Source organism: Eptatretus burgeri, chromosome 2, assembly GCF_056783735.1.
Source record: "Eptatretus burgeri isolate ZD-2024b chromosome 2, Ebu_testis_v1, whole genome shotgun sequence".
Lineage (NCBI taxonomy): Eukaryota > Metazoa > Chordata > Myxini > Myxiniformes > Myxinidae > Eptatretus > Eptatretus burgeri.
The window spans coordinates 115235958-115251844 of NC_140962.1; the positions used below are offsets into that span (position 1 = coordinate 115235958).

The window sequence follows — 15887 nt, forward strand, 5'->3', positions numbered from 1 at the left end:
TAAAACAATCTGAACGGCATGGAGAGAAAAAGATGGCAGCGATTTCTGTGTATCTGGAGGGCATGGTCTTCAGAAGGGGCGGCGCTTATGACCAACCCACAGACAGACAGACAGACAGACAGACCCACAGACACAAACTCAGCTTTATGGATTATATTTATTTTAATTTGAAATCAAAGGAGGGAAATAAACAAGCAAATCTTTCAAGGGTATACCTCACAGGAGGAGGCCATTTAGCCAATTATGCCTGCCCTTTATCAAAGCCAATGTTTTATCAGTTTATCCACTTAAATTCCTTTGGGTAAGGCGAGAGAAGAACAGTGGGGTAAACACAGGGACATCAGCAGGTTATTTTTTGAGTGGAGGGGTGGAGAGGGTTGTCGGGTGAGGAAGAAACACCCATTGATACTGTTACGGTTGTGGAAATTCGCAGAGCACCATATAGGTCCTTAGTTCAGTTATGCCGATAAGTCTGTGTTCAGATAGATTTACCCACCGTTGTCTAATGGGCTGTGATCCTTGAGGTAGCAGTTTTTCTTTTACTATCGTTATTTTGGACCAGCCACAACCACCAACCACCTACTCCACCATGCCAGCCACCAACCACCCTCTCCACACCGCCTTCACAACAACGACATCTCCTCACCATCTTCTAAACCACATCTCCCCCGATAAATCAACCCGAACAACGTTGCCTCACCTTCATTTCCAAAACGACGCGATCTTGGCGCCAGCCACGGCGAGTCCGCATCGCTGCAGGCAGACGCGGGGGTTTCCGCTCGCCGCGCAGGTCGGTGATCTCGCACACGTCCGCTCTGTGCAAGCTTCGTCCGAGATCGGATCAAGAGAGCGAGAGGGGCGGAGCCAGTGGGGGTCAGAGTTGAGAGTGCAGAGATCAGATCTCGTCTATCGGGCCCTATAAAAGGGCGAGCGGAGCGCCCAGTCCGAGGTGAGTCGGTGGAGTGTCTGTCGGGGTTCGGAGCGCCTGGAGCCTGGAGCCTGAAGCCTGCAGTCGGTGGAGAAGCTGAGGAGAGCGGAGACGCGAGCTGGAGGCACAGCCAAGCCTGCTGTGCCGCGCGGAGCTGCGTGTTCGTGTGCGAGCCGGAGAGAGCTCGCCAACCAGCACCGAATGGTCTGAGGTGATCGGGCTTTGGAACAGTCCGAGCATCGCTGAGAGACGGACGGGTTCTTAAAGAGAGCATCAACTCAGAAAGAGCAAAGACCCATTCGTTCCTCTCAGGCGTTGCCGGCTGGGGCCCGAATCACCAGGCCGCGGCTAAGCTGGCTGCCGTGGGGAAGGAACGTCGCGGGTCGCCCCAGCGAGGAACGTAACCTGCGCGGCCTCTTGGAGCTCCTTTGGTCCTCAAAGCTCCAGGTTTATAAAGACCCCGAGAGGTCCAGTCTACCCCCTTGTCTTTGAGGGGGTTTTTCCTTGCTTTTATTTGTATGAACGTTGTGGCGCCAAGTCCGTCAAGTAGAATTGTATAAGTAACTGTACATAATAGGTAGACGGTATTAGCTCTTTCCTTTATATCGCTTTTGTTTGGCTGTATAATTGCTTATGTGCATGCTTGTATACATGCCTGCATGAATACCTGACTGCATACGTGTGTGAATAAATGTGTTTGTTTGAATGTTGACCTATTCGTCACGTCATTTCCCTCCATTGAACTGCCGTATTGCATTTCGGAATAATAGCCGATAATAGAATCGGGTCCAGCAAGGCCTCGCGATAATATCCCGCTTGGTTATCCCAAAACGGAGCGAGCTGCTTAAGCGGCTCGTGTCCAAGCAGGCCTCGCTGAGGTACAATCTCTCGGTAATCTACCCGCGCGAATAATTAGGTATATCGATTATTTGGCGATCGGACCCTGTAGCGCTCGGGTAGAGTGCGGACAAGGTTGTGGTGTGCTTGGAGCACACCCGTGACTGGTTTTCAGCGTTGTTCCAGAAAGTCGCGACTGAATTGCACGTTCGGTGGGCGAAGCGGCCGCGATTCGGGTAAACGCGGTCGTTCGCACGCCGACGGGCGAGAATTCGTAACAATACCTTTGCTACCATCAGTCCTGCTAATGGCCTTGTACTCCTGATCTATCACCAATGCTTTTAGGGCCCTATCTGATTCCAGTTTAAATGCAACTCCTGTTAAACCTCGTACACAATTAAGAATTGTTGGAATGAAATTCCATGGGCAGTCTCTTGAGAAAATAGAAAGACTCTGGCATACATACTAACACAGCTGCAGATACAGTTTATAGCAACAGAATTTGATTTCCGTGGTAAATTGGTTTCAAGAAATGTAACAAAGAACAACTCCTCCTCCCCCCCCCCCCCCACACTCCAACTACCATACACACACAAAAAGAAATCTTACCACTTTTAGTCTCAAAGTATTGCAGAAATTCCACATGGTGAATAGCTGCAATAGTGGTAAGCTTATGCGATCGAGCAGTGTCCGTCCGTAGGTGAGTCAGTCAGTCAGTCAGTCAGTCAGTCCATAAACACTTCAGTCATTGTCACTTGAACCAAGCACACGATTTTGATGAAACTTGGCCACAAGCTTCATATATGACGCCTAATGAAAGTGTATCGATCGCATCAAAATCTGTGTATATTAAGGGTGTCTGGGGGGGGGGGGTTCGACCCCCCCCCACCCCCACAAAAAATTGGTATTTGCTCTCTTCTCCAAAACTACGCACACAATTTCGATGAAACTTGACCACAAGCTTCATATATGACGCCTAATGAAAGTGTATCGACCGCATCAAAATCTGTGTATATTAAGGGTGTCTGGGGGGGGGGGTGTTCGACCCCCCCCCCACAAAAAATTGGTATTTGCTCTCTTCTCCAAAACTACGCACACGATTTCGATGAAACTTGATCACAACCTTCATCACCTGTCATGTACCAAAGGGGTATTGACCACATCAAAATCTGCGATCATTGACGGGGTTTACCGGGGGGGGTTGACCCCCCAAAATAGGTATTTGTTGTCTCCGAAACTACACACACAATTTCAATTAAACTTGACCACAACATTCATCATCCATGATGGACAAAAGTGTATCGAACACAACAAAATCTGTGCTCATTAAAGGGGTCTACGGGGGTTTTTTGACCCCCCCCCAAAATAGGTATTTGCTCTCTTCTCTGAAACTACAGACACAATTTTGATGAAACTTGACCCCAACCTGTGATGTACCAAAGCTTATCAACCGCATCAATATATGTGCTCATGAAGGGGGTTTACAGAGGGAGGGGGGGTTGACCCTCAAGATAGGTATTTGCTCTCTTCTCCAAAACTACACACACAATTTTGATGTGTGACATTCCTAAACACACAATCTGACATTCCTAAGGTGACAATGCAAGAGCTCAAGCAAGCTCAGAAGGAAGATGTCTCACTTCAAATGTTGTGGAAGGAGGTGCAGGATAACACGGATCATCAGACACGAGACAAGAGCACGTGCAGGCTCGAAGTTCACAAAGGTGTCTTTCACCGTATCTACACAACTGACACCAACAAGGTGAAGCAAATCATCGTTCCGCCCAAGTATCGGGAAGCCGTGATGAAATTGGCACACAAATCAATTGTTGGAGGTCATCTTGGAGCGAAGAAAACAACAGAGAGAATAGTGAGCAACTTCCATTGGTCAGGGATAACCAGTGATGTCAGTAGATTCTGCAAGTCCTGCGACATCTGCCAGAGGACCATCCGCAAAAGGAGGGTTTCCAATATACCATTGGGAACCATGCCGTTGACAGAGGAGCCCTTTCGCAGAGTGGCTGTGGACCTGATTGGACCATTGCCCCCAGTATCTGATAAGAGCAACTGGTACATTTTGACTGTTGTGGACTACGCAACTAGGTATAATCCATGAGCCAGACCCCCAAATTTCATCAATTGGTACCACCTGGGGTGCCAAATTCTCACTATGCTTTTTTGAAAGTCCTATATCCATAGATAAAAAAAAATTTGAAAGCAATCGGCACTCACAGCTTAGTGGTAGTAATCACCTTTTAAAGACGGACAACCGAGTCCAATCTGAGGGACCAGATTTTGGGTTAGGGGAAATATAAAGTTGAAAAACTTTGCAAGCAATGGTCATATAGTGATATATGACCACTCAAAATGTTTGTAATCTGATACTCTGTGTTGGTATCTGTTATCTGCTAATGCATTAATTATGTAGGTCACCAGAGGTCGAAAGGTCACAAAATTGGACCCCTGCCTAAAAATCTGACCACCTGCCAGAAAAGTCATTACAGATATCATACCAATGGGACTTTCTTAACCTAAATGGGTTCGCATGGAAGACAAGAAGTACCCAAGTCGATAATAAGTCTCACAAAATGGACTTTATTATTATTTAAGCTGTGGTACAGAGCGGTTTTGACGCATTTTTAAAAATGGCCTTTTTTCCGCTAAGAACATGCAAAATTGCATGAAGTTGGACTGATTGAAATGAGTTCGCTTTTTTTTTTTTAACACAAATAACCACTCCAAATGCTAATGGTCATGTCCTACATGTATTCAGGGGTTGGTTAAGCTACATTTCAAAGCAATTAGGTCAAAAGGGAGGTCAAAATGAGGTCAAACTGAAAATGCTAACCTCAATCACAGAAAATGCAATTAAAATGTCGCTGAATGAATGTGGGATTAGATCATACAGAGGCTGACTGTCAAAAACTCGTTTAGTGTTCGAAACTTAGGTCTTGATAATGTAGGCCGAAACATGGGTGGTCACATAGGAGTCTGCTATGAGTACAGAGTTGATTACTCATCATCTGAAATATCATTATCACTCGCTTCAAATTCTACCTTGGCCTCGTTATCAACTTGCTGATTGCTACATGTTTGTAATTTGCAAAGGTATGTACACTTCATGGTATTCTGTAGGCAGGTACAGCTCTCATCGAAGCACTCCCTTCGACAGTTACATGCAATCAATTCCATCACTGTCTCAGGGGCAGGTGGGGCATCCCCCCAGTAAATAATTATCAAGTCGTCATCCTTCTTCCAACCATGACCAACAGGACAGGGAATCTCTGGGAAAGCCTCCATGCTCCTTTTCCAGACAGCACATACATAATTAGCCCTATTGCAGTGGTTTTGCAGTGAAGAGGCGCAAGGAGGAAGCTGCCAAGATTCAACTTCCCCTTTCTTTGCACAGAACAGGTTGAACCGCAATTAATTGATGTTCTCAGTAACTGTCCATGTGCTGTATAGACTTCATGCAAGTGACTCTAATTCCTCCCCACCCTATTGATGACGTCATGCATCGCCTGGATATGGAATTGGGATGGAGCGGTGTACAGTATGGTCTGCAGGATGTGAGGTTTTGACTCCAAAATTCATTTTTCTCACTCTCGGCTGACAGGATGACGTCGAGGTACCCACAATCGTCTCTAAGCTGTCGAGCCTGGGTTTGAATCTTGGCCCAGCTATAAAATGTCATCCTGGTCCTTCACAGACTGGGTGACTCATCAATGTGGGTCTCGTCCCTCTGATGGACGTTAAACTGGGTGTCCTGTCTTCCAACATTAGTTGATGGACGTTAAAGATCCCCATGGTGTCCTTCACAAAGAGTGAGTGAGCTATTGCTGGCACCTTGGCCAAATTACAAATTTCTGCCCAAACTATTGCTTGGAAGGCAATGGCAAACCACCCAGTATAACACTTGCTCAGTAATGAGTATGGTACATCAAATATCAAAGAAAAGTAACAAATGAATAGGGAAAGCGAAAAAAGTAAAAAACTGAAAAGGAAATTAAAGCCGTTTAAAAAGTATAGAGCATGGACATATAGAGAGGGGAGGGAGAGTGGGATGGGGGAGAGAAGGGAGTGGGGGGGGAGGAGGAAGAGAGAATGAGAGAGTGAGAGAGGGGAGAAGAAGGAGAGAGAGGAGGGGAGGGAAAGAGAGAGAGGAGGAGGGGTAGGGAGGATGGCGTGGGGTGGGGGGGGGTGTTTCCTTCTGTATCCATCATGTCCACCCCATTCCTCCCTACCCTATTGTTTGTCCTACTGCTCTTCCTTTTGTCCTGTTGTGTCCTGATCTGTTTGGTGTTCTAGCTCTTCCACGAGCCTTGACTGTATACAAAAAAAAGTCATAGATTGGCAACCATTGTACAGGCTTGATGGGCCGAATGGTCTCTTCCTGTGTTGAAGTTCCTTGGAAGGGAAGTAATCTCTTATATACTGTCAAACCCCAACATTCGCGGAGGATGTCCTCCTGAAAAATTCCGCAAATGTCGAATCCGCGAATGTCAGGGCATTTTTTTTCAATGGGAAAAAGGTGGGTAGGACCCCAACGGTTCGTGATCCATAAGGGAAAATCAAAAATCCCATGAAAAACCACGAATACGTCTGCAAAAAAAACCTGCAAATACGTGAAGCACAGGGCTGCGAATGAAGAAGTAGGTCACATTTTATGAACCGCAAATACGTGGGGTCCATGAATCGCAGAACTGCTAAACAATATGAAATATTAGTTAAATTGAAACATTAACATAAGCTTTTCCCATCACTTGGGATGGGTACTCTTCCTGGTAAGCTATCTGCTAAGATGGGAACGCAAAATAGGACAAACCAAAAACTGAGCAATCATTATTCCAAGCATCCTCTGCATGCCTATGACATATTTTAGCAGTCAATAAAAGTTTTCTTTTCCCACAAACATTGCTGAAAAATTTAAATAAATCTCATTGATAAATTTTTAAAAAACGGCTGAACCAACTAACAGCTTTTTACTTAAATTACATTGCACCTTTTTTAGGCAGGCTTCGACATGGCGGCTCATTGCCTGCTGTGAGCCAGAGAGGAGCCGAGAACACACCGGACAGGGCTGCACATGCGGTGCTCGACGACGTTTGGAATGACGTTTCCCTGCAAAAGATTGATTAGATTGAGAAGAAGGAAAGAGGGATTAGAGAAGCAAGAGTAAGAATACAAACTAGAAAGCATCTCAAAATGCAAAGCCCATCGGTGTCCGTTGAAAAACTAACAGCTAATAAATAAACTGCAAAATTTATCAATTAGTGTTCTTCATATTCTTATAGTAATGGCTTGTTGAAACTTTGATGACAAAATCTCAAATGGTGAATGAAGAAACACGGAAGCAATTTCAAAACCCGGCTTGTGCTGTGCTTCGGACGATCTAATAAGAAGTAATCATTCATACAGGATGGCCAGAAAGTCGCTTTACCCCTCCCCAGTAAAGCATTATTTCTGAGACTATTTTAATATACAGGTTATATTATTGTTTTGTTTGCAGCCTGTGGCTACTGGTTTGCATCGTTTCAGGAAGCGTTGCTGTGCTGATGATGCAGTGCCCCTGTTACTCATAAGCTGGTACTCCTTTTGCTGACCTCGTAGGGATGACAGGCTGAGTCAACCGACCTAGTCACCAGGTCCTGATGTAATTTCAAATGGCATGACCAAGGCTCAAACTCAAGACCCTAAGATCTCAAGCCAGCCACCTTAACTGTAAAGTAAACACGAGGCTTCCAAGTTATATTGTGCAGGACTGTACTTACAATAATGAATCAGTCATTGCATCTATATGACGGAGCATGTGTTTCTTGTCGTGATATTGATGACAACATGAAGAACTCAATTTGACAATGTCTGATAAATCACATGTTGGCATGGAAGAGAGCTAAGACAGACTCCTATACCAGTGTATCCACAAGGGTTAGCAGAAGTGTAGAATAGATTCCATCCTTTACCAAGGTTTGTTGTTGGAGAACTTCTGCTGTGATGATGGATCGTTCTTGAACCACGAGGAGGTCTAAAGTCAGATTGTTGGCCAGATGTCATTCCAGGGCTCCAGTGTGCTTTCAGTGCATGGCAGTTGAGGGTACCAATGTGTAGGGTATCTGATACAGCTGGAGCTCAAGGAGCCTCAAGGTCCCTGGCGCCACCCGGAGGATCCTCTTTGAACAAGTTACATTCAGCTTTCTCGCATTGTCAGCATTTTCCCTTGTGCTCTCCAGTTCCTCTCCCATCTCCGTTCCTTCCACCTTCAAATTATTCTGCCTACGTGCCTTACCCTGCTGAAATTGGCAGCTGCATCATCTGAGGAGAGCGGCAGTCCGGGTTATCCGTGGTGGGTCGGGGATCCGCCTTCGGGAGGAATCGGCATCAAATGAGATCTGACAATAGAGTTCCAGGATTAAAGCAAGAGAAAATTATATTATAAATGTAACAATTATGTTTCGTGGTCACCTTCAAAGTAATCTCCCTGGGAGTCTATACTCGCTTGCCAACATCGCTGTCTGAGAGGCCATTTAGCTCATTGGTCACGGCTCTCTGAACCTCTTCTACTGATGCAAAATGAAGTATTTTCATTGGAGTTTCGACATCAGTCAGATCGGTCCAACTTTCTCACCCTTTGGACATTTTCATCCGTTTTGGCAATCAATAGGCATCCCGACCACACGCCATCATTTACATGCATTCTCCCTTCCGCAAACTTCTTGGCCCAATTAAACACCCATGATCTTGACATTGCGTCTTCCCCGTACACAAACTTCAACTTGTCAAAAATGTCCGTGCCACTTTTGTTTCATTTTCCTCAAAACTTGATGATAATTCTCTGTTCCATAAATTTGTTGTTGATCTTCAGAACATGATTGCAACACTTATAATTTTAACAAAACTCCAGATGTCCTGTCAAAGTTAAAAACAAAAACGATTGATACAATGACTAACACAGTACTGACAGAAAGATTATGATATACATCCAATTATGAAACCCAAGCCAGTGCTGCCACCTGTCGAGAAAAAAGCTTAAGTCCTGGAACTTCATTGTCAGACCTCGTATACTCACGAGTGAAAATACAACAACCTTGAAAAATGTGGATGGATACGAAAGAGACGAAACAAAGATGTAGCCAAAGGCAAAGAAATCAAATGAGGTCAAAATATTTGTCTCCATTGTAGAATGAAGATCAGTTCTTGATATGGAGCTTTTGGTGAATTACAAGATTAGTAGTTTCTGAAAGCAAAACACATTTATTTCTAGCAGAAAGCTCTGCACCAGCACAGCATCTTACTCCACCTCGACATACAATCACGGCCAAAAATATTAGCACCCTTGCAGTTTTTTTTTTTTTTTTTTTTTTTTTTTTTTTTTTTTACACACAACTCACAATTTTCTCTAAAAAATAAGTTGAAATTGACAAAAGTATTTGTTCTCCACAATTCTTTATTTCACTGTTAATATTACAGAAGATTTGCTTTTTATTCAGAACTTAATATATCCTTTGAAATCAGAAAGTAAAAATAAGTGGCATCTACAAAATTATTGACACCCTCAACTTAATATTTGGTAGCACAGCTTTTGGACAAAATAACTGTAGCCCAGTGCTTCTTTTAGCCATGAATGAGCTTCCTACACCTCTCCACTGACAGTTGGGCCCACTTTTCTTGTGAAAACTGCTCCAGTTCTCCCTGATTTGAAGGGTACCTTTTCCCAACTGCTGTTTTCAGATCTCCCCACAGGTATTCAATGGGATTTAGATCTGGACTCATTGCTGGCCACTTCAGAACAGTTCGGCCTTTTGTCTTTAACTATTCCTGGGTGCTTTTTGAAGTGCGTTTGGGGTCATTATTCTGCTGCAAGACCCATGACCTTCGACTGTGGTCCAGCTTTCTGACACTGGGTTGAACATTGCGCTCCAAAATGCCTTGACAATTCCTGATTTCATGATGCCATGCATACGTTCAAGGCACCCAGTGCCAGAGGCAGCACAGCAACCCCAAAATATCACTGAACCTCCTCCATGCTTGACTGTAAGGAAGGTGTTCTTTTCTTTGAAGGCTTCATTTTGTTTTCTGCACACAGAGATGATGTGCTTTCTGAAAAAGTCTCTAATTTGGTCTCATCTGTCCACATGACGTTCTCCCAGAAGGATTTTGGCTTTTTCAGGTGTGTTTTGGCAAACTCCAGTTGGGCTTTCTTGACTGACTCTGACTCTGACTCTCTCTCTCTCAGAAGTGGGGTCCTCCTGGGTCTCCTTCCCTAGAACCCCTTTTCATTGAGTTGGTGATGGATGGTGCGAGTTGAAACTGTCGTACCTTGTGTCTGAAGGTCAGCTTGAATCTGTTTGGCAGTTGATCGAGGTGCTTTCTTCACCATTTGAGCAATCCTTCGCTGCAATCTTCGATCCAGTTTTCTCTTACGGCTACGTCCAGGGAGGTTGGCTACAGTACCATAGGTCTTAAACATCCTGATAACATTGCGTACGGTGGAGACAGGGACTTCAAGGTCTCTGGAGATGGACTTGTAGGCTTGAGATTGTCCACGCTTGGCTGCAATCTTGTGTCTTTCCTCCTCAGACAATTCTCTGGTTTTCTCTCTTTTCTCCATGCTCAATGCGGTAAACACAGTGACACAAAACAGCAGAATGACTCCTTTTCTCTATTCAAACTAGTTGAATGAGTGATTTTTATATTGCAGGCACCTGCAACTCACCACAGGTGAGTTCAATTCCAAAGTAAAGGAGAATCACCTGCTTGAAATCTAATTATATCTTACAACTTCTAAAAGGTGCCAGTAATATTGTCCGGGACATTTTAGGATTTCTGTGTGGAATAAGCTAAGATTTGGGAATTTTTTTTTTTAGCTTTTTTTGTTTTGCTCCACTGCAAACCAAAGAAATACATTTGTGCATTCCAAAAGATATTTTAATTTCAATAATTATCTGGAAGAAATGGTGCATTATTTGAAAATAGTGCAAGGGTGCCAATATTTTTGGCCTCAACAGTATTTTCTCCAGTTCTAGCTCGGGAAGTATGCAGCTGGCATATATCACCAGGAGTGGTACCTTAGCCTAATTACTCACAAATATGAGATCAAGGATGTCCACCTTAACTGTAAGAAAAAGTCAATTCGTTAAACACCATAATTCACGTAACCCCAAGTTAGCATCTCAATATATTTTGTGCCACCTAAAGTGGACGGAGGTTATGTTTTCACCCCTTTCTGTCTGTCTGTGAGCAGGATATCTAAAAATGTTATGGACGGATTCAGACGAAACATGGTAGCCAAGTTGGGTGTGTGATATGGACAAATTGATTCGATTTTAGTAAAGACCCAAAGGTTGGTGTATGTGTTGGGTAGTCAACAATAAAAGGCTGATTAGATTGTGGTTAAGGTACAGATGCGCAGATTCGACCTATCAGTGGGATAAATAAAAAACGTAAAACTGTTCAACCTGGCAGGGGTATGCGCTTTCCAGAGTGCCGTTCTATTTACCCCAGCCACTGAAGGTGGACGGAGGTTATGGTTTCGTGTGTGTGTGTGTGTTTGTGACCAGGATATCTCAAAAAGCTACAGACAGATTCAGCCGAAATTTGGTGGACAGGTTTGGTGTGTGACAAGGACGAGTTGATCAGATTTTGGTGATGATCTGAATCCGGATCCAGATTCGAGAATTTTTCAGTGATTCTTCACCATTGAGAGACCCTGGTGTTGGCGTAATGGTTAGGATGGCTGCTTGGGATCTTAGGGTCCTGATTTAGAGCCCCGTTGGCTACTGAATTAGCACCAGGTGGTGTTGACTCAGCCTGTCATCCTTCTGAGGTTGGCAAAATGAGTATCAGTGAACTGATAGAGGGGCACAGCATCAGCGGCACAGCCGCACTTCCATGAAATGATAGCTACCCTGCAGCCAAAGCTGCTGTACGCATGAACAGAACAGAACCATTGAGAGATGGAGCCAAAAACGAAATATATATATATATATATATATATATATATATATATATATATATATATATATATATATATATATATATATATATATATATATATATATATATATATATATATATATATATATAGATATCGGATGATATTTCAAAAAGTTTGACGATATATAGGATGATACAATGACCCAATATACAATCGAGCAGTGTGAGTGAGAGTCAGTCAGTGAGTCAGTCAGTCTGTCTGTCTGTCTGTCTGTAAGCACTTCAGTTATTATTGCTTGAACCAAACAGTATTTTGATGAAACTTCACATCCGATGCCTAACGAAGGTGTATTCACCACATCTCACCAGGAGTGGTGGACACGTTGGGTGTGTGACAAGGAATAATTGATTCAATTTTGGTGAAGATCCGGATCTGATAATTTTGCTCAGACCACATCTGTGCTCACCAATGGAGTCTTCAGAGGTCTTTTGACCCCCCCCAAATAAGTATTTGCTCTCTTCTCCGAAACTACACATACAATTTTGATGACACTTGACCACAACCATCATCACCGGTGATGTACCAAAGTTTGTTTACAGCATAAAAAAAAATAAATTAAAATAGAATTTAAAAATCAGTGTCTGGGAGGGCCTGTTGGGGGGGGGGGGTTGAGTGAGTGTTGCTCCTGATCCAGGTGAGCTTCAGGACGCACAGTCCTATTTTTAGTGAAATGAGGAAGTTGGTATCAAAAATTCACAAGTGATAAATGTTGCAGGAAGCTTTTGACGTCACGATTGAGATTTCATAGTATTTCGCCTGACTTGTGTTCAAAATCGAGCAAATACAGTGACATCTTTTGTAGATTTATGACCTCTATAAAGTTGGTGATAAACCCATCAATTTTTTTGTGAGGATATCTCAAAATAATTGTCTCGCTCGAGCTGCTGAAAAATGTCTTCAACAAGTTTTTCTTAGCCTATAGACACACAACTTCCAACATATATGGGGTCCGGTGCTGAAATTATGGGGTTTTCCATGAAAGGTGTGCAGACAACACAAAACAAACTAGAAGGGCTTGGTGGAGTGCATACCTCCGCCACGCAATGCTTCATCCAGTAGAACATATAGGGCCCAATATATATATATATATATATATATATATATATATATATATATATATATATATATATATATATATATATATATATATAATATCATGCTATATATCATTTTTGGCCACATCTCTCAATGGTGAAAAAAAATCACTTTTATAATAAAAAAAATTATCAGATCCGGATCTTCACCAAAATTTAATCAATTCTTCCTTGTCCACACCCAACGTGTCCACCAAGTTTTGTCCGAATCCGTCCACAACGTTTTGAGATATCGTGCACACAAACAAACAAACACACAAAAAGACTGGTGAAAAAATAACCTCCTCCCACCTTCGGCGGTGACGGTAAATAGTGATTTTCAGAGGTGGTCAGTTTCCTCGATCGTCTTCCTTAACAGCCACAATTATTCCCATGTTCTTGTGGAGTTGGCCAGGGGAATCTTGGGCAAAGTCATTCATGAGCCGGCTGGCCAGGCCTGGCGTTCAACTAAGGTTATGGTAGGAATTTGGAATTTGGGCGTGGTGTCGGCGATAGCTCGCCTACTCTTCGCGAAGGACCCGCTGCTTCGCCGAGGGGAATATTAGGTCGCGGAGGGAGAGAGGATGGGAGGAGAAGGAGAGAGATCTTTGGATCCGTTAGATCTTTAACGTCCACCAACGGATGCTGGCCTGCAGACGAGACCACCAGTTTAACGTCCATCCGAGGGACGCAACACACATTGATGAATCACGCTGCCCGTGACATACTGGGATGACAGTTTATACCTGCGTCGGGACTCAGACCCAGGCTAGACGGCTTCGAGGAGAATGCGTGTACCTATAGGCCATCCAGCAGGGGGTCAGGTTCCTTGATAGTTGGTCCAATCTCATGGAGGGACTCATAAAGATCTCAACTTGCGCACACCAGTAAATCGATGGCTACTAAGAGCATCTTCTCAATACCCAACACCACATGGGAGTTGGAGTATTTACACGTGGACCCTGAAAGGGTGTGAACTATCATTGTAGGTGACAAGGGGACATGCCCACTGATATGTTTGAACGTCATCGTGATAGCAGCAATGTCCCACACCATAGTAATCATGAAAACCAAACAACCAAACAACCCACCAATCAATCAATGTCATATTTTGTGATGGAGTAACCACGAACTCACCATTCTCCCGAATCTCCTTGTTCGACTCAACTCGCAACAACCTCTGTGGTGAAGAGAACATGAAGCAGGACATTAGGATTCGATCACTTGTTCCCAATTCGATTGACAGTCGATAACATCAGCCGGACACGGGACACGTACCTCTCCCGCCGTGGCGTCCTCGCCTTTGGCCGCTTGCTCATCCATTTCACACGAAATATCAGCAAATCTTGTCGTCCTCCATGGGGCTCAGGACGTTTCGAGAAGCTCGGGGCTAACGCGTGGAGAGTGAAGTCATCGATGGAAGCAGATTGAGACCGCTCACGTCCGGCTCACAGAGTTGTACATGGGAGCTGCTGCCTTGTGTCCCCCAGAGAATGTTGTTAATGTTGTTGTTGTGGTAGTTGTTGTTGTTGTTGTTTTTTTCTTTTTTTGACGTCGCTCCATGTAATATCACAGTGGAAAACGGATAGTAGACGATACCAGCACAACAAAGAACACGCCGGTGTATCGATATGATGAAGATAAACTGGATCCGAATTACCTGAAGAACAGGAGGCTGAGGTAAAAGTCATGATCGAAGGCAGCTCTCGGCTGTAAAACCCGGAAATACGTCGATTCCGACGTTTAACGATTGCTCTTCGCTCTGAAAATTGGCCCAATGTTGTTGGAGTAGTAGTAGTAGTAGTAGTAGTAGTAATAATAGTAATAGTAATAGTAATAGTAATAGTAATAGTAATAGTAATAGTAATAGTAATAGTAATAGTAGTAGTAGTAGTAGTAGTAGTAGTAGTAGTAGTAGTAGTAGTAGTAGTAGTAGTAGTAGTATACATTGTCAGCTGAGAAACACTTACGGTGTGGCTGGTAGAGAGTAGGTGAGCCGACTGGTTGAGTGATCGAAGAGTGAGTGCGAGGATGTAGTCGTGGTGTATGTACCTCAGGGGTTAGTGATGGGAGCAGGGAGTATTATTATTCGTTATTTACAGCAATGAGTTGGATAGTGGGGATGAGAGTCAGCTTTGTACATTTGTAGATGACATAAAGCTTGTTGGAAAGGTAGATAGCAGAGATAGAGTGGAGTGGTGATTAGATTCAGGAAAGTCTAAATACTTTAATAGATTGGGCGAATGATTCGCAGATTCGGTTTAACGTAAGAAATGTAAGGTGCTGGGGATGAGAAGGAATAGAGATTGCGTGATGGAAGGGCCAATTTTGGAGCGTGTCACACAGGACGAGGATCTGGGGGTGGTGATAGATACGAGAGATAAGCAGACAGTACAGAGCACAGTGCCAGCCAGCCACCCAAGGCCCAACACGCCCCCATCAGCTGTAGGACCGGTTTCATCACTTATTAGCGACACGCCCCCATCAGCTGTAGGACCGGTTTCATCACTTATTAACGACACGCCCCCATCAGCTGTAGGACCAGTTTCATCACTTATTAACGACACGCCCCCATCAGCTGTAGGACCGGTTTCATCACTTATGAGCAACACCCCCCCCCCCCAATTAGCTGTTGGACCGGTTTCATCACTTATTAGCAACACCCCCCCCCCAATCAGCTGTAGGGCCGGTTTCGTCACTTATTGGCGACACTCCCATCCACCCCCCAAAATCAGCTGTAGGGCCGGTTTCATCACTTATTAGCAACACTCCCCCCCCACTCAGCTGTAGGACCACTTTCATCACTTATTAGCGACATTCACCCCCCCCCACCCCCATCAGCTGTATGACCGCTTTCATCACTTATTAGCAACATGCCCCCATCAGCTGTCGGACTGGTTTCATCACTTTTTAGTGAGTCATCAGCAACAGCGTAAAGGGAAACACGCACCACTGAGGTTTCCAGACATGTACCAGTGTGCAATGTAAACAGCAATCATCATATCCCTTGGCTTATGGGGTGTGGAGTATTAGGATTATCATGTATATGCTGCTT

The 15887-nt window shown here is 44.1% G+C and overlaps 1 protein-coding gene across 7 annotated transcripts in view; it reads right to left on the reverse strand.

The window, feature by feature from the left end:
* LOC147032882 (E3 ubiquitin-protein ligase RNF220-like) overlaps positions 1-14394 on the reverse strand; it is a 127612-nt gene extending 113218 nt beyond the window's left edge. For 5 of the 7 annotated variants that reach the window (XR_015055387.1, XM_085870850.1, XM_085870846.1 and 2 more), the window contains exons 1-4: positions 14111-14394; positions 13970-14012; positions 6768-6886; positions 3406-3513 (exon numbers count right to left, since the gene is read on the reverse strand). Coding sequence is in view for 6 of the 7 variants with exons in the window: in XM_085870850.1 (XP_085726976.1) it covers positions 3406-3513; positions 6768-6886; positions 13970-14012; positions 14111-14155 (315 nt within the window). In the remaining variant the exon portion in view is untranslated. The remainder of the gene's footprint in view (positions 1-3405; positions 3514-6767; positions 6887-13969; positions 14013-14110) is intronic. The other 2 variants (XM_085870851.1, XM_085870848.1) reach the window with 1 other exon arrangement.
* Between the last annotated feature and the right edge of the window lie 1493 nt (positions 14395-15887).